Below are 24,773 nucleotides of genomic sequence, written 5' to 3' on the forward strand. Positions count from 1 at the left end.
AATCACTTTGGAAAAATATGAGAGCATTGAGCAGAGCAGGTAGAACAGAGTCAGAGGGAGGAATCAAGAACCGAGGTATTGAACATGCGGTAGAAAATGTTCGTTGTATTTCCCAAACCTGGACAATCACTGAGTATATAGAAACTTAGTCATAAATCTGTTTTTTAAGTCATGGAACAACGGTGTGGGGAGTCCCTCCTATGGGCAGGCAGTGAGCTTGGCATAGCAGACAGAGAGATGCTCAGCGTCTGGTCTCCCTCTGAACACACTTGTTTAGCTGTGATGGTGCCACATACCATGATTCTGAGCAGTGAGGCTGGGAGAGCAGACACGTGGGCCAGCAGAGCGTGGCACGTGCTGTTCAAGAGCCCTGTGAGCTGCAGCAGGGGCCATCTTCTCCCAGAGGGCAGGCAGGACTGGGAGTTCAAAAAGCCTGCAATCCACTAACCAAGAAAATCCTGTCTTATGCTGTGTGCTCAGTCGCTCAGTCGTGTCCCACTCTGCAACCCCGTGGACTGTAGGCTGCCAGGCTCCTCTGTCCATGGGGATTCTCCAAACAAGAATACTGGAATGAGTTGCCATGCCCTCCTCCAGGGGATCTTCGCAACCCAGGGACTGAACCTGTCTTGTGGGGCTGCCCCAAAGTGCCTGGCCCCTCTCAGTACACGGGGGGTAGTGGTCCCCTGAGGGACACCCTCAGCCACCATTACCCCACAAGCTCACTTCTCAGCTCTGGGCTACCATTTCTCCTGTGGCATCATGGAAGGAACATCTGCATCAGCCCTGAAGTAGGTTTCGTGGGAAATCACACCTACCACCACATGTCCCCGTCCTGGAGCCTCTGACAAGTTCTGAAACTGATTTCCGTGTCCGTGCATTTGCTCTGCCTACACCAGTGCTGGCAAAGGCCCAGATCGGTTATCCCAGGTTGGGGCAGGAGCTGGGAAAGGAAGCAGTAGGGGGCTGTTTTCAGCTTCTCTCCAGTCCCCTGGGCAGGTGGGGCTTGGTGCCTGCTGTGGGAAGCAGCACCTGTCTTTGGATGGGGGGGCGGGAGGCAGGGTGGCCATGATTTCTGTCTGTCCTGCAGGTGGAAGGGGCGTTTGTCCAGGGCCTGGGCCTCTTCACCCTGGAGGAGCTACACTACTCCCCCGAGGGGAGCCTGCACACCCGTGGCCCCAGCACCTACAAGATCCCCGCGTTTGGCAGCATCCCCACAGAGTTCAGGGTGTCCCTGCTTCGCGACTGCCCCAACAAGAAGGCCATCTATGCCTCCAAGGTACCGTTGCCCTGGGTCTGTGCTGCCTTCCCATCTGCACTTTGGGAAACCACCCACCATGTGGGTCTGCAGGGAGCTCGCATGGAAGAGAGAGGGAGGGGCCTGACCCAAGCCTAGGGGCTGGGGGTGGGGTGAGGGGGGCGGTGAGCAGACCCGCCTGGGAGCATAGGGCACGGGGTTGAGGATGACACCGCCCCCGGTCATTTAAGCCAGCTTTCGGGGTGCACTCAGAGGGATTCCTTAGTTCAGCCTTAGAGGTCAAGCCCTTGACCTACTCCCACATCTCTGGTGTGCATCCCTGAGGCTTGGTCCCAGAGATGCTCTCACAGGTCCTGCCCCCTGTCGACTCATGAGGACCAGCCCATTCCCCGGCGCACACACTTTCACCTCCTCAATGACCGCCACTAGACCTTAAGGCTTGATCAGCATGCCTGGATGGTTATAACTACCCTCTGTTTCCTCCATGTCCCCAATAAGTATGAAAAACAGTTAATTAAAATTCATTAAACTGATTGGTACAGTTGTTGGTCTAAGAAGGAAGACAGATAATTACTTGTAATCAATGAGACATATCTCAGTTTACTTTCCTGTGGGAGGGCCTGGGACACTTGTGGTCCTTGCGGTCAGCTCTCACACTTTAGCATGGGTTGGGTCACTCGGGGCTCAAGATAAAAAAGGTAGCTCCATGGGACTCACCCTTAGAAATTTTGATTCGGTAGGTATGGGGTAGGGTCCTTAAACCTGCATTTAAAAAAATTTTTTTATTTATATTTGGCTGCCTTGTGCTTTTGTTTCTGCGTGGGCTTTCTCTTGTTGTGGGAAAATGGGGGCTGCTCTCTACCTGCAGTGCCTGGGCTCTAGAGGACAGGGTCAGTGACTGTGTTACATGGGCTTAGTTGCCCCTCAGCATAAATGATCTTCCCAGATCAGGGATGGAACCCGTGTCCCCTGCATTGGCGGGTGGATTATTACCCACTGGACCACAAGGGAAGCCCAGGCCTGCATTTTTAACAAGTCTCCCTGCTGACTCTGCTATGGGCAGTCTCTGATCTATGCTTCGGGGGATGAAAGCATCTTTGCTAGAAAATAGTTTCTATCCTGTTGGTCATGATGCCTCTGTTTCAGCAACTTGTTAAGTATAATTATGGTGACTGTAAATATTGGTGACAGAGTTGCAGGTAGATTATTCCCTGAGGTTTATTGCTATGAGGAAAGGGTCAGATTTTTTTTTTTTTGTCTGTAAAATGTAATGCTTTATACAACTTCTAATTGTCCATTATATTCGCATGGTGTCATCAGAGAAAATCACACAGTGAAATTTAGAAGACATGTGCCCACAGGAGGAATCATTTATTAGACTGTGCTCAGCCCCTGTTTAATTTTGAGCTCCTGCCTTGCTCTGTGTGGCCGAGTGCTGGCTGGGGTCCCGGGGTCTCCAGCCCTGCAGTTGTGGAGGCTGGGCCCTCCCCTGATTCCCTGCCCGTGCTCTGCTCTTGTCCACTCAGGCGGTCGGGGAGCCGCCTCTCTTCCTGGGCGCCTCCATCTTCTTTGCCATCAAGGATGCCATCCGCGCAGCTCGCGCTCAGCACACAGCCGGTAACGCGAAGAAGCTCTTCCGGCTGGACAGCCCCGCCACCCCGGAGAAGATCCGCAACGCCTGCGTGGACAAGTTCACCACCCTGGTACGGGGGCCCCGCAATCCAGGGAGGTGGGGCCACAGCCCGGGGAAGTTCTGCTGCAGAGGCAGGGCTGAGATGTTAGGCTGTCTCTCAGCCTTCCTGTATGTTAGGTGGGAGGCCATGGGTCCACACCGCCTGCTGCCATGAGGCACCGCCTCCAACTTGCAGGAAGATAACAAGAATCACCTTAAAGCTTCAGCTTGGGCTGGGCCTCCTGAGAGGAAGGAGGCTGTGTGATGCACTTATTACCCACTGATTTCATTATTTCCATAAAGATGAGGGTAATGGATAAAACTCCAGAAGAGCCTGATCTTTAGTGTCCACCAGTGGCATTTCTGAGACCCTTCTTTGTTAAAGACACTGTGTGAGGTACTAAGGAGATGGAGAGGGAAAAAAATGAATTTGTGAGATGGAGCACATTTGTTCTGTGATGACCCTGTGCCATGCTGATACCGGGGATGCGTAGGTGCCCTGGAAGACATTGCAGCCTTTTCGGACACCAGCCGATTGCCCTGTGTGGTGACTGGTTACTGCCTTGGAGGTGTGTGTAGCAGTGAACTCCATGGTCTCTGGAATCATTTGGGGAGGTCCCTGTGTGTGATACTTGTGGGGGACAATGCCTGGTGAAAGGAGACTGTGCCAGGACAGATTCGTCCACTGTCGGAGCCTCAGAAGTAGCCCTGTCTCTGAGCTGGGCTGAGTGGGCCTTGCACTCACTCTCCAATGGCTTTTGCAGCCTCTGTTGAGTTAGCAGAACCAGATTCTTCCCGACACCCAAGTTGGATCTCCTCCTGGGCATTTGATAGGAAATGTGATAATTTTGGGTTTCAGAGGGGGAAGGTACAGGAGAGTCCCTGGGGGCAGGCAGATCTGCAGTCAGCACAGAGGGTGAGGGAGGCGGAGGGGTCTCCAGTCAGGCGGCCCTTCAGGTTTTGCAATAGCTTTAGCTTCAGGGTGAGACACACACAGACCATATGCGGGGCTCCCAGGCAGCAAGGATGCCTACAACTGTGCAGCAACCTCGCTGTAGCCCAGACCCTTCCCACCATGGCCTCGGGGCTGACAGTAACCCAAACCCACCTCCTCTGAGAGGAGAGCTGCTGCATGGTTCCCAGTAAGCTCACAGAAATGGCAAAGTTAGCTCCTTGCAAACCATCTGATGCAGAAGTCAGTGATCTGATGCAGAAGTCAGTGATCTGATGAGCCCCTCCCTCTGAGGCCCCGGACTCAAGCAATGATTCTAACCCAAGTGCCTTGGTTATGCTGCAACACAGCAGTGATTTAAAATCCCTGCTACGGATTTTCATGAGCAGCTGATCCATGAGCCAGCTGGGCTTTTGAAGGACTGTGAGTGCCTTGTGAGAAAGGACCACTTCTGTATCTGGTCATCCCTGTATCCCCAGAGTCTGCCACAGTGCTTGACACATGGAAACATACAGTGGAAATTAATGAACGACCAGGATATTATGGGGTCCTGCCCTGGAGGCATTCCCCACAGCCGGGACTGCAGAGTGGTGTTTGGTCTTGGGGTGGTGGTTGGCAGTGATGGGATGTGGCACAGAGCCCTGAGCTGTAGGAAGACCCTTCAATCAGTTCTCCATTGTTCCTTCCTAGTGTGTCACTTGTGTACCAGAAAACTGTAAACCCTGGTCTCTGAGGGTCTGAAGAAGCAGCCCCACAGGAGTCTTCTTATGCTACCCTGGGGATTCCATGGAAGGTGGAACTTGCCCTGCAGAACATGAATCTGTGAAAGTCTCAGGATGACAGAGGTGTTATTCCTCAGGATGGTGGTTGGAAGAACATTGAATGGATTGGAAGATTTTGATAAAAATGTGATTTATAATCATGATGATGAGCAAATTCAAAACTAATAGGCCCAAATGGCTAATAGGCAATTAGCATCATTTCATGTCTGTTTTAATCACGTATTTGAAATAGGTGTAGGAAGTATTTGTGCTGTGTCCTAACTCCCTGGACAGCTTGTATATGCTTAAGTGTTGACAGCGTCTTTCCTTCAAAGAAGATTCTCACATGCCTCCAGAAGCTTAAAACAGAGTTACTCTAAGTCTGTGTGTCTTCCTCAAAAAGCTTTTCCTTTGATTCAATAAACATCATATTATAACCTCAGATCCACACTCAGATTTGCATTGGGACAGCGGGGTGCAATTCAAACCTCTGACCACTTCATTGGAGAGAATAAAGAGAGAAATTCATTACTTGAATTGTCTTCATTTAAAAAAAATTTTTTTTTTATTTACTTATTTGGCTGTACCGAGTCTTGGTTGTGATACACGGGATCTTTTAGTTGCTGCGTGGGATCTAGTCCCCTAACCAGGGATCGAACCCAGGTTCCCTGCATTGAGAGTGCAGTCTTAGGACCACCAGGAAAGCCCCATGAATTTAATCTTCTTAAGTTGCATAAAGTAAGATTAATCCATAAAAGCAAAAGCCAACCAACCCAATTATTCAGTACCTACAATGTGCCGGTTTCTTCCTCTTCCTCTGTGCTTTAAGAAATGATTGAGCTTAAAAATTTTCAACTGAAGCCAGTAGTTCCCATCTAAAAATGAGGCTACTCGAACTAAAGTCAGCTGGAGGAAAAACAGCCAAGGACCCTGAGTTCTCATCCCAGCTGTTTGTCTTTGTGACCTTAGACTGCCACTTCCCTTTTCTGTGCTTCATTTTACTGCAAAATGAAAGGATTGGACTGGAATACTCTCTTAAGGTCTTCTTCAGATCCAAAAGCCTATAAATATATGACCTGAAAACGCCAGTTATTTAAGAGATCTGCAGGGCTCAGAGACATGACTCCTTTACTCTGATGTGCTGTCTGGGTTTAGATTCCCCCGAGTTGAAAAGAGAACAGGAGAAAGGCAGGTGTTCCCTCTGCTGGCTCTGACGGGTGATTTCATCACTATCTGCTGCTGATGGACAGTGTCGCCAGGTCATGTGCCTTCACTCTGTGAATATCCAATGTTCTACTGGATGGGGTCCACGGTTCTGGCCTGGAAGGACTGTGGAAACCATGCATTTGAGCCCGGTTCTTGATGTTACTAGTAAATGAAACTGTCCGCTGGTTGGCATGTGAGAAATGCTTATTAATCATCATCATCATGACAGATGCTGACATCTGCCATATATTAACCGGTCTGCATTGCTAGGGAATGCACATACCAAACTCACACGTGCACACACATACACACATGCACTTCCCTACAAAATTCCTTTCCTCTGAATATTCTGGATTGTTTACAGCGTGGTTAAAACTGAAGCGCTTTAGAAATAACACCAGTATTTGCACTGAGATCTGCACAGGTCTGTTTCATTGGTTTTCTGGAACATTCTATCAGGGTATGGTTAGGGTATAGGACTTGGCCTGAAACTGAGACAGGTCAGCTGTTAATAGTGAGGCTATCAGGGCTGAACAGTGACCGTGAATTCCCTTCTGAGCTTAGGAACAGAGGCAAGGCAGGGTGGTCGTGAAAATCAAACAGGCAAGCGCTCTGTGAGCTATAAGTCATTGTGCAGTTCCAAGCCGTTGCCCTCCTCAGACACCTGGCCTTGGCTTGCTGTCTTCCTCTGTAAACCGCTTCACCTTGAGGGTCTGTGGGCCTGGGATGCCAGCATTGCCTGCAGTATCACACGGCAGCCGGCAGGGGGCGGTGGAAGACCAGACGTGAGACCATGCCCTCCAGCGGGCCCAGCAGCATGGCCGTCTGCTGCGGGTTAGATTCTAGGCAGCGTATTTAGTGTCTCAGAGTAGGCCGGACACCTTCAAAGTTCTCTTCAAGAGCCGGATTGGAAGCTGACTTAGGGTGTCAGACTGACAAAAATCTCAAAGGAGCTCAGAAGACGGGGGTCAGCTGTGGGAGTCTGCGCTTCCGGTAAACCGCTGGCGGGGCAAGGCAGCTCTTACTTTTAGTATCTGCAACTTGCCAGGTGCCGGTTTTCACATTTTGCTCGTACGTGTGTGCTCAGCTGTGTCTGATTCTTTGTGACCCCATGGACTGTAACCCACCAGGCTCCTCTCTGCATGGGATTTTCCAGGCAAGAATACTGGAGTGGGTTGCCATTTCCTCTTCCAGGGGCTCGTCTGGACCCAGGGATTGCACCTGAGGCTCCTGCATCTCCTGAATTGGTAGGTGGATTCTTTACCTCTGAACCACCTGGGAAGCCGTTTTACTTATGAAATCTCATTTAATCATCCCAGGGGCCTTGGGAGGTAGCACTTTAATCTCTGTAACAACATGAAAAACAAGTCCTACCCATAGCTGTGCAGAGGGATTGCTCATGGGCATTGACTCCTGGAAAACAGGCTGCGACTGGGCCATGCGACTGGGGAAACCTGGCTTATACTGGGTGTCGCTCTGCCTGTCAGAGTGGACCCATGCTACCCTGGCTCCCAGAGGTTGGTGGAGGCCCCCGAATGCCTATCTATTCATCTGTACTTTGGGCAGCTTAGGACTCTCACGATGACTTGGCCAAGTTGTGGACTGTTGTCAGAGGCAGCTGAAAACTTCCTTCTACTCCAGTTAAGGTGGCTGGGAAGCCAGGACAGGAGGACAGGATGGATGGGTTGTAGGAGGAACTCCGGGCAAGGGATAAGGGCAGAAATTGTCCTAGCTGACTGATTTACAACTGGGAACATCCCTGAGCCCATGATATTTTTATCTTTAGTGGAGGGGGAGCCTGGACCATTCCTGCCGCTGCCTATTTTAGGTCCTGGGACAAAGCTCTTTGAAACACACAGGTTCCTTGATCTGCTGAGGCTTGAAGTCACCCTGGAGCCCCCAGGCTCAGGGACTTGTCCTTGTCTTTGTTCTGGTTTGGGGGAGAGCATGATCCCAAGGCAGGAGACAGATCCTGGGACAATTGTGTCACCTGATACAGAGCAGCCCACCAGACGGAATGGAAATGTCAGGAACTACCCAGAGGGTTTGGGCGTCATCTCTGTCCTAGAATGGGCCTGGCCCTGACCTTGCACAGTCCTCTGGACCAATTCACATCCTAGAACTGGAAAGGCCCTGGGAACCATCAGACTCAAGCTTTTTGTTTAAGAGCTGAGAATCATAAACCCTGAGAGGGTAACTAATTTGTCTAGGGTCCCACAGCCCTTTCGTGAGAGAGACAGGCTTATGACAAGACTGCCTGAATCCTGGTCCAGGTGCTTTAAACTAAATCGTGCACCCACTAGCGGAGTGAGCCTTCTCTTAGGCAACCTCAGATTGTGGGGGACATGCTAGAAATCTAGTCGTGTGGGTGGGAAGAAGATATGGAGAGCTTGGAGCCCAGGACAAGCCCTGTGGCCGGAAGGGACTCATACCTCACTCATCTGTGCTCTAGGATAGGATGCTGCAACGAGAATCCTTCTGAAGCCCTCCAGGTGGGACCAAACAGTGTGAAACATCCCCTTGTTCCAAATGAGGGCCTAAGTAACCTATGCGAGACTTGCAGGAGGGATGGCTGAAACTGACTTTGCCGCTTTTAGCTCATGACCTACCTCAGGGAATCAAGAAATGAAATAGAGAGTTTGAGAGACTGGAGGGAAAGGATGTCTGAAGATCTTTGAAGAGGGCAAGATGTATGTCCTCTCTGATGAAGAGAAGGGAAGGAGGGAGGAAGGAGGAGAGAAAGAGAGAAAGATTGTGTGTGAGGCAGGGTTTCCCCTCACTAGGCCAGGAGAGGGGGAGCTTCACAGGGTGCACTCAGAGACCCAATCCGGAGAGCTGCTTGAGAGGCTGTGTTTGGATCAGCCCGAGGCACAGAGCAGCAAGGAGAAGGGGATGAGAGCGAGTTACATGTCCTCCAGTGTTCGGGCAAGGATACCAGTTGTGGCCACACTGGAGGGAGCCACCCATGAGGACTGCCTGGAGGGGGAGATGTAATCCCAACAGAGGGAGGGACCATTTTATGCCCAGGATCAACTTGCTCCAGTGGCCATGAGAAATGCTCTCACATCCCTGCCTGCCTCCTCTGTTCCAACCTGACCTCCTCTACCACGCTCCTCACTCCCAGCACAGATCTCTCACCAGGGTGGAAGGTGGCAGGGCTCTCCACTGTGCTTCTGTGATGGCTGGCGCCCCATACCTGGAATCTCTCACTCAGAAATCTTCCCTGAGAGAGAGCCCTGAATGTTGGGGGAGGAGGCTTAGGGGTGGCGGTGCCCAGGCTTCTCCACTTACCCTGATGTGCTCAGAACACCAGCCCAGGAGCACAGAGTGTGTTTCTGGGAATCCGGCAGCTTGTGGCTTGCTGCCCCGTCCCCCTGCCTCCCCATCTCCATCAGAGCCTAGCTGGAGTGGGGACCGGGGTCCTTCCTCTGTGCAGCCAGTTGTCCTAATCATCAAGTGTTGAACTGACCCATGCATGGGCCCTGTGTTCTTCCCATGAGATGTGGATTCCCTGGGGTCCCCCTGGCTGTGTGCTGTGCTGGGGGGGGAGGCTGGACTGAGCACCCATCCTAGGCAGTGGTACCAACATGCCTCAGGCAGCACTTGGCTGTTTAGGAACTGAGGGTGGGCAGGCCAGTTAGCTTCTCTGAGCCTTCCTCTTTTCATCTGTAAAATAAGCTTGGATAATCATACCACTCCTGCAAGAAATTATTGTTTCCAAATGGACACCCATGAGGTCTCTATCTCAGCATGGGAAATTGCCCTTCCTGCAACAAAATTATAAATGAAGGCACTCAACTTTAATACCTGCTTCCAGTCCTTTATCAAACCAATATAATTATTTCATGCTATAGTTTCTTTTTTTTTTCATTTATTTTTATTAGTTGGAGGCTAATTACTTTACAACATTGCAGTGGGTTTTGTCATGTCATACATTGACATGAATCAGCCATAGATTTACACGTATTCCCCATCCCGATACCCCCTCCCACCTCCCTCTCCACCCGATTCCTCTGGGTCTTCCCAGTGCACCAGGCCCGAGCACTTGTCTCATGCATCCCACCTGGGCTGGTGATCTGTTTCCCTATAGATAATATACACATGCTATAGTTTCTTAAAGCATTTCTATGTATTGAGACAATTACACAAAAGTGTATCTGATTATAAATACAACCCTCAAAACATGACTAATAGACCAGACCAAGGTATCGTCCTATGATTCTGTGAGAAAAACACAGATATATCCAAAACACTTTTCATGAAATAGCTCTTCTTTTCCATGACTGCAACCAGAACTAAATACTGTGTATAGAAATTACTTGTGGTGATTAAAGCATTTGAGAATCTAGACTGATCACTAACATCTTACTGAGACAAACTCTATATGTAAACTCTGTGAAAATAAGTTCCTATGATGGGCTGATGGAAACCTCTAGGAGGGCTTTGTCAGTTACTCACCCACCCAGCTTAATCCACTCATTTAGCCATTCATTTGTTCCTTTATTCAAGAAGAATAAAATGGTTTCTATTTAAAATAAGTATTTGGTTATCTATCTGCCTGTGACACTCTTTTCCTATAACAGATATTTTAAATTTAAGATGGTTCTCTTATTTTATTTAAATATAGATATTTCCATTACTTTATATGTGTTCCAGTTATTAAGCAACTCCTTCAGCTCCACAATAACTCTTCTCTCTGCTCAATAAAGCTGGGGCGAAACGGTGTAAAACTGCATTCTTGCTCCGTCTGTGCCCTCTGCTACAGTCTGCCAGGAGAGGGCGACCGTGGGGCTGGAGGAGGAGATGGAGGTGTGCTCCATTCTATTAGTATTTGCTTCTTTTCTAAAAATTAAATGTATTTTTAAATGAAACAAAGATGGATATTTTTAATGATAAAAGGTACAATTCACAAAGAAGACAGACACCATAAAACCATTTGACACCTAACAATAAAGAAACAGAGATACCTAAAGCAAAAATCAGAAGAAATAGAAGGGAAAAGAAAAAAATACAATCATAGTGAGACATATTAACATTTCTCTGAGAATATTTTACCAAGTGTATAAAAAATAAGAATAGGAGCATCTTGAATGATGCATTAATAATTTAAATTAATAGAGTTCTACTTATATTAATTTATATTAATCTTACATCCTATATAAATATATTTAAAGTTTTGTATCTCAAACCTTGTTATCAGATGTCCATAGGACATTTAGAAAAACTGGAAATAATATAAACATTACTAAATTTCAAAATAGAATTTTTTTTTGTGATTCAGTTATACATATGCCATATCTTATTTTTTACATTATTTTTCACTATATGTTACTACCAGACATTGACTATGGTTCCCTGTGCTATACAGTAAACCTTTGTTGCTTGTTCCATATTTTTTTTTTTAATTAGAAATCTAGCATCCTATTCACACTGTCAAACAAGTGGAATCAAAATGTCATAAATTTTTTAGTTAGGCAAAAAGTCATGTTTTCTAAAATATATATATTATACATATTATTTACATACAAGAGCTTTTCTACTATGCTTGGCAAAGACATGAGAAAGAACATCAAAAAAAAAAAGAAGAAGAAGAGATGAAGAAATTGGAAAACATGAATTAAGTGAAATGGGAGCGCTGAATATGAGATGGAAGAAGTGATGCAATCTAGATAAAAGGAAAAAGATCCTCATACAGTCCAGTTGTTTTTAAACATGGCTGCTCATTAAAAACATTTCTGGTGAAAAAAAGCAATACCTGGGCATCTGTATTTTTCAAAAAATTCCAAGATAATTCTGATATGCATTTGGATTTTAAAAAGTGATTACAGGTTTTTCTATTAAATGGTAGTTTTGGTGATATAGAATTCTATTATTTTTCGGTTGACCAATCATGATACAATGGTTTTAAGTGAGTAATAGTTACATAATCACAACAGTAAAAGATGTTTATAAGTTTTCACAATCAATAGCCAGACCAAAAATAAAAGATAGTTACAGTTGCAAGCCATAGTGGGAACATGATTATCCTAACAATATAAAATAATTACATACAATTTGGGGGGTCAAGTAGACTGATGTGCGGAGCAGAAGTGCATACATGCACATGTTTTCATCTGCTCAGCTGGTCTATATTTTTTGGTTGGTGCATTTAATCCATTTACATTTAAGGTAGTTATCAATATATATGATCCTATTACTGCTTTTTAAATTGTTCTGGATTTATTTTCTGTAGGCAGCTCTCTTCCTTCTTGTTTCTGCCTAGAGAAGTTCCTGTAGCATTTGTTGTAAAGCTGGTTTGGTGGTACCTTTAGCTTGTCTGGAAAGCTTTTGACCTCTCCATCAAATCTGAAGGAGAGTCTTGCTGGGTAGAGTATTCTTGGTTGTAGATTCTTCCCTTTCATCACTAAATATATCATGCCATTCCCTCTGGCTTGTAGAGTTTCTGTTGAGAAATCAGCTGATAGCCTGATGGGAGTTCCCTTGTATATTGTCATTTTTCCCTTGTTGCTTTTAATATTTTATTTCTGCCTTTAATGTTTGTCAGTTTAATTACTATGGGTTTCAGTGTGTTCCTCCTTGGGTTTATCCTGCCTGGGACTCTGTGCTTCCTGGACTTGGTTGACTATATCCTTTCCCAGTTAGGGAAGTTTACAGCTATTATCTCTTTAAATGTTTTCTCAGGTCCTTTCTCTCTCCTTCTGGGACCCCTATGATGCAAATGTTGATGCATTTAATGTTGTCCCAGAGGTCTCTTAGGTTGTCTTCATTTCTTTTCCTTTTTCTTCTATATTCTGTTCTGTGGCAGTGATTTCCACCATTCTGTTCTCCAGATCATTTATCTGTTCTTCTGCCTCAGTTATTCTGCTATTGATTCCTTCTAGTGTATCTCTGTTTGTTCTTTAGTTCTTCTAGGTCTTTGGTAAACATTTCTTGCATTTTCTCAATCTTTGCCTCCACTCTTTTTCCAAGATCCTGAACCATCTTCATTATCAGTATTCTTAATTCTTTCTCTAGCAGGTTGCCTATCTCCACTTCATTTAGGTAATTTTCCTGAGGCTTTATCTTGTCCCTTCATCAGTGATGTAACTTTCTGCTTGTTCATGCTGATTCAGTTCAGTTCAGTCACTCAGTTGTGTCCGACTCTTTGCGACCCCATGGAATGCAGCACGCCAGGCCTCCCTGTCCATCACCAACTCCCGGAGTTTGCTAAAACTCATGTCCATTGAGTTGGTGGTGCCGTCCAGCCATCTCCTCCTCTGTCGTCCCCTTCCCCAGATTTGTCTACCTGTCGTCCCTTCTCATTTTCTTCTGCTGTCAGTATCCATCATCCATCAGCTCTTCTTTTCTATAGTCACAAATATTTCTAGGTCCATTTTTCAATTCTTCATTGTCACAGCAATTCATCTTATTAAACAATAACCAGCCATACAAGTTGTGAAACATCCTTTCCAAGAAAAATTTAGCAGTCTACATATGAGATATGTGCTACTCCCTAGAAGGAAAATAAAAGATGAATAAGGCTCAGATGCTGCCCCGAGTGGGCTTCCCAGGTGGCACTGGTGGTAAAGAACCCACCTGCCAATGCAGGAGATGTAAGAGATGTGGGTTCGATCCCTGGGTTGGGAAGATCCCCTGGAGGAAGGCATGGCAGCCTGCTCCAGTATTCTTGCCTGGAGAATCCCGTGGGCAGAAGAACCTGGCGGGGTAGTCCATAGAGTCACAAGGAGTCGGACAGGACTGAAGTGACTGCCCTGAGTATCACATCATCTAGTAGGAGAAATATGACCTATGTCAATAACCATAATTATATGACCCAGGTGGACCATGGCAATGGCTGAGGAGGCTCGGGGGCAGAATGCTCTGAGACTTAACAGTGGATACACCTATAGATGGAGAAACCAGAGAAGGCTTCATGGAACTGGTATTTGTATGAATGATGGTGCTAAAGGATGGTATGTTTCCTATTGCTTCCATAACAAATTACCACAAATTTAGTGCGTTAAAACTACATTTGGTAATGTACAGCATGGTGACAATAATTAATCATACTGTCCTACATACTGGAGTTGCCAGGAGTTATCATCACACAGTTCTGTAGGTCAGCTATGTGTGGCGCTGCAGGGTCCTTCGCTTAGTTGCACAGGGTCACAATTAAGGTGTTGGCAGGGCTGTGTTCCTTTCTGGAGGCTCCTTAGATGCATCTGCTTTCAAATTGTCAGCTGGATTCAGTTCCTTGTTGTGGTAGGACCGAGGTCCTGATTCCTTGTCAGCTGTCAGCTGGGGGTCTGTGTTTGCTCCTAGCAGCCACTCCCATCCCTCCTCACACCTTCCATGTGCCCCATATCCACCCCCCAGCAGTGGGGGTTGAATCCTCTCATGCTTTGAAACTAACTTCTACCTCATCTCTTCTGACCTCAGCTAGGGAAATTGATTAAATCAGGCCCACTTAGGTAATCCAGGCTCAGTTCAGTTCAGTCGCTCAGTCGTGTCTGACTCTTTGCGACCCCATGAATCGCAGCACACCAGGCCTCCCTGCCCATCACCAACTCCCAGAGTCCACTCAAACTCATGCCCATCGAGTCGGTGATGCCATCCAGCCATCTCATCCTCTGTTGTCCCCTTCTCCTCCTGCCCCCAATCCCTCCCAGCATCAGGGTCTTTTCCAATGAGTCAGCTCTTCGCATGAGGTGGCCAAAGTATTGGAGTTTCAGCTTCAGCATCAGTCCTTCCAATGAACACCCAGGACTGATCTCCTTCAGGATGGACTGGTTGGATCTCCTTGCAGTCCAAGGGACTCTCAAGAGTCTTCTCCAACACCATGGTTCAAAAACATCAGTTCTTCAGCGCTCAGCTTTCTTTACAGTCCAACTCTCACATCTATACATGACCACTGGAAAAACCATAGCCTTGACTAGACAGATCTTTGTTGGCAAAGTAATGTCTCTGCTTTTTAATATGCTATCTAGGTTGGTCATAATTTTCCTTCCAAGGAGTAAGCGTCTTTTAATTTCATGGCTGCAATCACCATCTGCAGTGATTTTGGAGTCCAAAAAAATAAAGTCTGACACTGTTTCCACTGTCTCCCCATCTATTTTCCATGAAGTGATGGGACCAGATGCCATGATCTTAGTTTTCTGAATGTTGAGCTTTAAGCCAACTTTTTCACTTCCCTGGTGGCTCAGACGGTAAAGTGTCTGCCTACAATGTGGGTGACCCGGGTTCAATCCCTGGGTCGGGAAGATCTCCTGGAGAAGGGAATGGCAACCCACCCCAATATTCTTGCCCCCTCCTCCCTCCAAAAAAATGGGCTCAAAGAAATCCAGGCTAATCAACCCATTTTCAGGCCTGTAACCTAATTAACATCTGTGAAGTCCCTAGTGTCTTGCAAGGCAGTGTATTTACAGGATCCAGGGATTAGGGTGAGCACATCTTTGGAGAGCACTTATCATGCCTGCCTCTAATGCGTAGAAGTTAGAGGGCTGGGCATGGCCAGAGGGCTGGGCATGGCCAGAGGGCTCTTCAGGCAGAGGAAATGGAAAGGATGAACCTTGGAGGCCAGAGACCTCCTGCAAGGAGCCGTTGAGAACAGCCAGCTTTTCTCCTGAGGTGTAACCTTGTCTTCTTAACGGTAGGATATGTGAGCTCTTGGGTAGAGTAACAGCCTCTGAATGAGAATAAGGCAAACACAGACAACTGACCGAGGGGCATGGGACGTGCAGGGCCACCTGCCTAGTTCCACGGTGGAAGCGAGAGACCTGACGAGCATATTGAATTTTTCAGCGTTCCGGTTTGTCTTTTTACATTAACAGACTTACATTCGCAGTGTTCTAGTATGTCCTCAAAGTTCTCATCTATAAGCACCCAGACTATAACAGATTTTTCACTCCCTGGGACATCTTAAATTTATTTCACACATTACAAAGAGAAGTATCCTGACAAAGTTGTATATTCACTGTCCAGATATAAGGGAAAAAACACAATAGTGAAAGAAAATTAAGTCTTATTTATTTTGAAAACCAAACCACTAGGAAAATATATCACAGTCTTGAAACAGCAAACAGACATTATCATTTCAAGTACTAAGTTGGTAAAAAAAAAAACAAGGTCCTTATCAAAATGATAAGGGGCCAGAACTGGGGCAAGAACAACACATGTAGCAAAGGCCCTGGCAAAAGTGGTATTTGGTAATGGAGGGCAGTCCCTTTATCGCTCTAAAGGAGCCACAGTTCATCCCCGAGTTGCTTACTTTTCCTCCCTTGACTTTTTTGTTGCCAGGGGATTGTCTCAACAAAGCTGTGTTATTTCAGGGGGCAAAGTAAGCAACACTGGGTTTAGGCTTTCATTCTGTTTCATGAAAAACAGATTTTTCCAAAGCCCATACTTCACAACCCTCTTATTTAAGTAGCTAATAGTTCCTCTTTCACTGTTTGTTCCTGAATATGAGCATATAATACTGTCAAAATCCTGTTTCCGTTCAAGGCCGAGTGTCACTGTAAGATTGTCTTGTCGCTTGGCTGATTCTGCTGCAGGCGGCCTCAGGGCCCACCATGGCTGCCAGTGAGAGGGAACACTTGCTTCCCTTACCAGTGTGATATCGCTTCTTACATTTTTGCAGGGTCTCCAGGCTGAATGATGTAATGTGTGAGAATTTTAAGAAACACACATCCACATCTTGATGGAGACATGAGTACCTGCAGGGACCCTTTCAAAGTTTTTATCCGAACTGCCTCTCCCAGCTTTACATCTTAACGTCATGCCCTTGTCTATAAAAGAAAAACAAGCAAAACAAACCCCCTAAAGCCCCCTGCCCCTTTCGACATTAGTGACTGCATGGATTTTATTAGTTTGTGGAAAATGTTGTAGTGATCCTTCTGGTAAACAGCAGGTGGGCAACAAATAGAAACACCTCTTTTCATATTCCACTAGACCATAAGCAGGTTACATGAACCTGCCGGCCTCTTGGTATCTGTGCAGTAGGAGAATCTGGTACCTTGGAGGGCCCTGGTTTGGGACAAGGGAGACTCCCTATTGGCAGGAGAAGTACTTGCCACATGAAATTCAGGCTCACAACAAACCTCCTGTGCTATCTGTGACCCAAATTTTAGCACCATTTTTTTTCCATTTCACTTTCTAGGATTGAAACACAAAGGAACCAGTGTCCAGAGGAAAGAAACACAGGCCTTAGACTTGCTGTCATCCTTAACTTCCTCATTCCTTAACTCTCCTTAAAAGACCCAAATCCCCATTCCTCCTTTTAAATCGATTCCTGCCCTCAGCCCTGATGGCCACTAGCAGACAGCTATTTCCCCATGGATGAGAGCGACTCCTTCATCTTCCTGGTCATGGTTGGGATGAGGTTCATGTGGTCATCCACACACTTGGTCACGCAGGTCTCCAGCTGCCGCTTCACCTGAAGCTCCTTACTCCCTGCATCTATTGAATCTCTGGCCTTGTCATTGCAATACATAGTGCACCGGGCCAGGCGGTCCTGTGGCAAGAAGGAAAAGGGTAGAAAAACTGAAAGGTTGACCTTCATCTGCCAAGCGCTTTTGGCTTGACGTGTATTATCTGGATCAATTAAAGGGACACTATAGTGGAACTGACCAAGATTGTCCTGATTAAAACAGAAGGTGGCACCATGAGGGCCCAGACAAAGCATTACTAGAAAGCAGCTGAATGACCGAATAACTTGTAAGAAGTCCCTTCCAGGAAGCAAGAAGGAACTAGAGGCTACTGTTACTCAACACAGACTTTCAAACACCTTGATTTTATAAGATCTGTCATAGCTACAGAGAAATACTCAATTCAACAAATATTTATTGAGCTTCTACCATGTGCTAGGGACTCTACTGTTGGGGAATACAGCAATGAGTGAAACAGGTAAAGCTCTTTCTTTCACTGAACTGATATTCCAGTGGACGGAGATGGACAAACAAATAAGTGAAGACGTTGGGGAAACAGTTGGATATATGAATCTGGATAAGGAGTGAAACTGGTCTAAAGATATGAATGCAGGAGTTGTCAGCATACAAATATTTGCTATGAGACTACAGAACTAGATTGAGGTCCAAGCATAACCCTGGGCGCTCCAGTCCTCTTCAGAGGTTGGAGAGAGTAAAAAAGACAGTAAATGAGAAGAAGAAAGGAGCTGGGGGTCAGGGGGGTGGGAAACAACACAACCAGGAGAGTGAGCTATGCTATCCTGGTGGCCAAATGAACATTTTTAAAGAAGGGGGAAAGTGATCCACTGTGTCAATGATGCAGGTAGACTGAGTAAGATGAGGAATGAGAAATGTCCATTGGATTCAGCCCCATGGAGGGGAGTGGCAAGAGTGGGCCTGGCGCAATGGATAAGTAAATCTGATTACAGGACTGAACAGTGAATGGAAGAGAAAGTTGTACAGTAATTCAAGAAGCAAACTTTGAAAGACCTGTAAAATAAAGTGTCAAACACAAAGAAACCCTTTGGAGTTTCATGATCTTGGAGAAGTTATCCTTTTACAGTGCCAGTCATTTTGAAGAATTTTATATAGAATATAAAAATGTTTCACATTGGATATAAATTTGTCTACATGAACAGAATCCCAGGCTATGAAATACTGATTCAGAAGTGGGCCCTCTTTCACCCAAGTTTCAGGAAAGTATACCCAGAGGAAGGGAGTAAAAGGAAGCTGAGGACACCCTTTGCTTCTCCAGAGAGAAATATGGGGCACGGTTGGGGGAGAGGAGGCTCTAAATGACCTGAGAGAGGCTTGCGAGTCAGGCATCAATGAGTCAACAAAAATAATGCTTCATGTAAAGGACTGCTCCTTAGTGACACAGGAGCTGCCCTCTGGATACAGCAAGTAGGGGCATCCTGGGTGGGAAAAACCAAAAGACGATGGTAGGATCTTGCTCTAACCTGTACCTTTTAAAGACTGGCTTATTCCACTTTCCTGGGGATTCTGCTATTGTAAGAATGAACTAACATATTTTACAAAGCCTTATACTGTACAGTATACATATATTTGATGTCTATGGGAAAAAAAAAAAAAGCATAAGGCTCTTGGTCATGAATTCCCTTTTGCATTGTTTCTATGGGAAATTCTTACAGCACTCAACCTCTAGGACTTTTTCCAAAATTTTAAACCCTGTAAAGACTAGCTGGACATAGGACTGTCACAGATGTTAACAAAGAAACAAGACACTAAAGCCAAGAATTCTGAACCAACGCTTGTCATCTGCAAAAGAGCAACACCTAGGGCTGAAGTGGTCTGACTGGGGTATTCCTCACCTGGAACTTCTCCAACTCGCTGGTCACCAGGGCCTGGGCTTGAGCCAGAGGTGCATGGCAGCGCTCAATGCACTGGTGCACTTGCTGCATGGACGCATGGCTTTCCTCACAACAGGCGGCGCTGCACCGGAACATAAGGCCCTGTGGGGGGAGGGCAGAGACCGGTGAGGCAGGAAAGCCTTCGGGCAGAGATGACCACCGCCGAGTGCAGCAGAGGCTAGCAGGCGCGTCACACCTGCACCTCTCCTTAGAACAGACACCAAGAGCTTAAAATCACGACCGGAAACATTATCCTCGGTACCTAGCAATGTTTCATTGCTGCTAGCTTACTGACAGTTGTTGAACCGAAGGCTGGGTGGACAAGGAGGGTGGCGGAGGATGAGATGGAGCCAAGTTCTGAGAACCAGGTGCCTAAACCACAGGGTTCAGAGGTCAGCGATCTAGTAACCATCCACCAGGGGGCAACTGGTCCACCGACTCCAGGGGCACCTTTACAAGCGAAACCCACCAGGCGGCTAGGGAAGTGGGATCAACAGCCGCACAACCTTCAGGGGATCAAAGCGGAACAGCATGTAAGGCAGTGTGCGTGAGCCGAGCATGACCAGGCCATTGAGGAGGCCGAGCACTGTCGCCTTTCCGGTCCTTCACCTTGGCGGTGCTCTTTGGACGGGCTCTGGCTGCTCACCTGCGAAGCGGCCGCGCAAGACGGGCAGCTGGGGGAGGCTGAACACCTTACTCCAGGGGGCTTCTCAACCCTGGCGAGGGGACACCCCCTCCCCCGCCTGGCCTGGGGGCAAACGGCCTTGCGCGTGGCGAGGGCGCACAGATTTCATTCGCTCAGCCGAAGCTCCAGTTCTAAGAGTGACCAGTGCTTCCAAGGACGCAGCGACGACCCCAGGGGCACCCCGACCCGGGTCTGCAGGCAGTGGTGCGGAAGGATCCTGAGGCGGCTGCGGAAAAGCGCAGAAAATCCCGGACCGTACTCGCTCCCCCCAACCCCGGGTCGGCTCCCGCCCCGCTACCTGCATCTTCCGGATATTCTCCCTCTCCAGACTCTTCACCATGGAGTCCACCGCCTCCTGCACCCGGAGTTGCTGCTGCAGCTCCGCCATGGCGACCCGCGCGGTTCCCGGCTGCGCCGGCGCCCACATGGACTCCCGCGCACGGGCCCGCCCCCTCGTCGCCACTTCCCGGGTCACTGCGCGCGCCCTTCCTTTGCCCACGCCGCCCCCTAGCGTCCGAGAGGAGTAACTGCACCCCTGGCGGCCCGCTCCCGCCGCGCTCCGGGGTCCCGCCCCCGGCGTCCCCGCCCACCCCGCGAGAGTCTTTACTAGGTCTGCGCACGTCTGTTAGTGCCAAACGGTTCTTTCTCCTTACCTGTCTGGGTCCCTGTTCCCCTCTCTTAAAGTTCTTTAAATTCATTTTTGTTTATTTTTTAAAAACTGAAGTAAAGTAATGCTCAAAATTCTCCAAGCCAGACTTTAACAGTACGTGAACCATGAAATTCCAGATGTTCAAGCTGGATTTAGAAAAGGCAGAGGAACCAGAGATCAAATTGCCAACATCCGTTGGATCATAGAAAAAGCAAGAGAATTCCAGAAAAACATCTACTTCTGCTTTATTGACTTTGCCAAAGCCTTTGACTGTGTGGATCACAACAAACTGAAAAATTCTTAAAAGAGATGGGAATACCAGACCACCTGACCTGCCTCCTCAGAAATCTGTATGTAGGTCAAGAAGCAACAGTTATAGCTGTACATGGAACAACAGACTGGTTCCAAATCAGGAAAGGCCTACGTCAAGGCTGTATAATGTCACCCTGCTTATTTAACTTATATGCACAGTACATCATGAGAACTGCTGGGCTGGATGAAGCACAAGCTGGAATCAAGATTGCTGGGAAAAATATCAATACCCTCAGATATGCAGATGACCCCACCGTTATGGCAGAAAGCAAAGAAGAACTAAAGAGCCTCTTGATGAAAGTGAAAGAGGAGGGTGAAAAAGTTGGCTTAAAACTCAACATTCAGAAAACTAAGATCATGGCATCTGGTCCCATCCCTTCATGGCAAATAGATGGGAAACAATGGAAACAGTGTCAGACTTTATTTTTTTGGGCTCCAAAATCACTGCAGATGGTGACTGCAGCCTTGAGACTAAAAGATACTTGATCCTTGGAAGAAAAGCTATGACCAACCTAGACAGTATATTAAAAAGCAGAGACATTAGTTTGCCAACAAAGATCTGTCTAGTCAAAGCTATGGTTTTTCCAGTAATTATGTATGGATGTGAGAGTTGGACTATAAAGAAAGCTGAGTGCCAAAGAATGGATGCTTTTGAGCCATGGTGTTGGAGAAGACTCTTGAGAGTCCCTTGGACTGTAAGGAGATCCATCCAGTCCATCCTAAAGGAAATCAGTCCTGAATATTATTCACTGGAAGGACTGATGTTGAAGCTGAAACTCCAATACTTTGGCCACCTGATGCGAAGAACTAACTCATTTGAAAAGACCCTGATGCTGGGAAAGATTGAAGGTGGGAGGAGAAGGGGACGACAGAGGATGAGATCATTGGACGGTATCACTGACTCAATGGACATGAGTTTGAGTAAGCTCCGGGAGTTGGTGATGGCCAGGGAGGCCTGGTGTGCTGCAGCCCATGGGGTAACAGTCAGTCGGACTTGACTGAGCTGATCATTGATTTACAGTGTTGTGCCAATCTCTGCTGTACAGCAAGGTGAAAAAATATTTAATATGATTCATGTAACAGATCGGTGCACAGATCTTAGGTGTAAACAACTTAATGAGTTTTAACAGGCCTTGACCTTTCCCTGTCAACCTCTGCCCTTTTTCACCCAATTGCTCCTGACCCCAAGCAACCACTGATCTGCTTTCTTTCACTACAGATTATCCTTTTCTTTTCTAGAATATAATATATGTATTTATGTAAAATCATTCATTCCTATATACTTTTTGAGGGTTCTGGTCTCTTCACCTAACATAACACTTTTGAGGCTGAGCCTTATCTTCAGTTCTTTTTTTCTGCTGAATAGTACTCTATTGAATGGAGGTACAGCAATCTGTTTTTCCATTTCCCTGTTGACGGGCATTTGGGCCCTTCCCAGTTATTCTGAATAAAGTGGTGACTGTGAACATCGCTGAACAAATCTTTTGTAGACCTAAATTTCCATTTCTCTTGGGCAAATAAATACCTAGAAGTGGAATCATTGGATTGTTGGTAGCTAAATTTATGCATTCATTTCTAATAAGAAATTGTTAGCTTCAAAGGCACAATGTGGTACCTATAGATATTCAATTGACAAGGAAGCATTTATGTGTCAGCAGCAGTGAGCTTCGGAGCTCGGAGCTTCTGGAACAGTTCTGTCTGGAAAACCCCTTCCCCCACCTCCTATGCATTCATTTATTAGGACTTCCCTGGTGGCTCAGCGGTAAAGAATCCACCTGCCAATGCAGGAGCCTCAGGAGATACAGTTCAGTCCCTGGGTTGGGAAGCTCCCCTGGCAGAGGAAATGGCAACGCACTCCAGTATTATTGCCTGAGAATCCCATGGCCAGAGGAGCCTGGACGGCTACAGTCCATGGAGTTGCAGAGTTGGACAGGACTGAGTGACTATGCATGCAGGCACGCACGCTTCCAGCCCCTCCTGTTACAGGCTACTTTAGTGAGTTTTCCAAACTTTAGTGAGTTTTCTATCCTATTAATCTGGAATTATTTCTAGTTCTCCCAATCCAATGTCTGCTCAAGGTCTGCAGGTTTGCAGAGGAAAGTTCTAATGCCTTAAAGACAGACTACCAGGCCCATCAGAATCTGCTGGAACCTACCTTTCCAACACCAGTCTCTCTACTCACTACCATATGTCCGCCATGCCCAACCACTGACAGTCCCCAAACATGTCAGCAGCCTTCCCAGGTCCCCGGACCACCCGCTGTGCCCCTTGTCTGACCTGCCCTTCCCCGCCTCTCTTTTTCACCTTGTGGGCTCCTACTGAAGACTTAGTTTAGATGCTACACAATTGGTGTCCTATCCTGAATGCTCCCGTCGTGCTTTATGTTTTCTGCCTTTTTCCTATCACAGTGTCTTTTTAACAAAGCAGGGGTCTCAATCTCACCAGCATTTTGGGTCCTAGAGGCAGCGTCAGTGAGTGAAGCTGGTCTGGGGTAAGTGCCTGTGTGGGCTGAGTGATGGGGACTATGATAGACCAAAGACCATTTTCAGTGTTTCCCCTTGAACAACATGGCCATACAACACAAGGTAAACCTGACTTTTCAGGTGCTTTCATCAAGTGATTAAACTGCTTCCTTTCCTTTTTGTTACCCCTTGCTAGCTGGTGAGCCTTTTGAGAACATCGCGTTGTTCTTCCCATTTTCCTTAGCACTAATAACAGTACAACACACACACATAATCAGGGAAATTTTGCTGAAGACAGTAACGAGTGGGAAGGCGATAGCTTATCTTTCTGTAAATTTTCTCCACTTTGAAGTTTGCCTGATGATTGGTGTGGCCTCTGGCCCACTCTGTGTACTTGGGAAGATTCTGGGTAACTTGGTGAGGGGCTTTTAGATAAGATGGAGCAAAACCAAGCCCCTTTGGGAGAAATAACTCTAACTAAAACCCTAGGGGGTGTGGACACTGGGCAAGGGATGGGAGAAATCAGGTTGGGACCTGGCTAGAGGTTGTTCCTAGTCCTACCGACCCCCTGGTCCCTCAGTCTTCATCTCTCTGAGCCTCAGTTTCCTAATCTGATGAAAAGAAAAAAAAAGAGGGAAGCAAATCTATATTCAATGGCTGGTTTCAGGTAATAGAATAGAGTACTTTTAGGTTCTCAGAGGAAAATCTCTTTTTAATACAAAGAATTATTATTGAGAAATTTTAAGACTATTACTAAGAATTATTATTAGGAATCAGATCATTGAACAATGAGCTTACTGGTCACTGAAGAGAACAAGATGAGATGTGGGATGTTCTGTGGTGAGTTTATGACAAGACTGAGGAGACTTGAGGTGTTTTCACCGAAAACAGATACTTCTGTCACCCTTACCTGTCTGCAACCCTGGTGGGTCAGAGGGCTCACCTTCCTTAGAGACGTTTAAAGCCCAGTTCCAGGGAGATAATACAGACTGACAACCACGTGGCTGTGGAAGCATCCCTCTTATATATTTTCTCTGTTAAACAATAAATAAAACCCATGAGTGCTGCGGTCAGTAGGGAGTCAGCCCAGTGGTTGAGAACTTGTCAGATCTGGATTTGAGTTCTACTTTGCCCCTTACCAGTGATGTCATCTTAGACAAGTTATTTATTTATTCAGGGCTGTGCTGGGTCATTGTTGCTGTGGGGGCTTTTCTCTAGTTCCTGTGAGCAAGGGCTACTCTCTAGTTGCGGTGTGCAGACTGCTCACTGCAGTGGCTTCTCTTAGGACCATGGGCTCTAAGGCATTCGGGCTTCTATGGTCATGGCTTCCAGGCTCTAGAGCACAGGCTCAATAGTTGTGGTGCATGGGCTTAGTGCCAAGACATGTATGATCTTCCTAGACCAGGGATCGAACTCATGTCTCCTGCATTGGTGGGCAGATTCTTCACCACTGAGCCACCAGGAAAGCCCTAGACAAGTTATTTAATCCGTGACTATCTCACCATGT

At 46.8% G+C, this 24,773-nt stretch overlaps 2 protein-coding genes across 2 annotated transcripts in view; one reads left to right on the forward strand and one right to left on the reverse strand.

Annotated features, from left to right (window-relative positions):
• XDH (xanthine dehydrogenase) overlaps positions 1–5,088 on the forward strand; it is a 59,641-nt gene extending 54,553 nt beyond the window's left edge. Inside the window, exons 34-36 of the mRNA XM_061156313.1 lie at positions 1,088–1,276; positions 2,782–2,958; positions 4,570–5,088. Coding sequence (XP_061012296.1) covers positions 1,088–1,276; positions 2,782–2,958; positions 4,570–4,620 — 417 coding nt within the window. The 3' untranslated portion in view covers positions 4,621–5,088. The remainder of the gene's footprint in view (positions 1–1,087; positions 1,277–2,781; positions 2,959–4,569) is intronic.
• Positions 5,089–15,834: 10,746 nt separating this feature from the next.
• Positions 15,835–20,305, reverse strand: FAM136A (family with sequence similarity 136 member A). Its single transcript, XM_061155657.1, has 3 exons — positions 20,142–20,305; positions 19,120–19,260; positions 15,835–17,334 (listed from the first exon to the last, which is right to left on the reverse strand). Exons 1-3 carry the CDS (start codon positions 20,268–20,270, stop codon positions 17,146–17,148), a joined length of 459 nt encoding a protein of 152 aa, XP_061011640.1. The 5' UTR covers positions 20,271–20,305; the 3' UTR covers positions 15,835–17,145.
• Between the last annotated feature and the right edge of the window lie 4,468 nt (positions 20,306–24,773).

The sequence above is a fragment of the Dama dama genome, chromosome 11 (assembly GCF_033118175.1).
Source record: "Dama dama isolate Ldn47 chromosome 11, ASM3311817v1, whole genome shotgun sequence".
Lineage (NCBI taxonomy): Eukaryota > Metazoa > Chordata > Mammalia > Artiodactyla > Cervidae > Dama > Dama dama.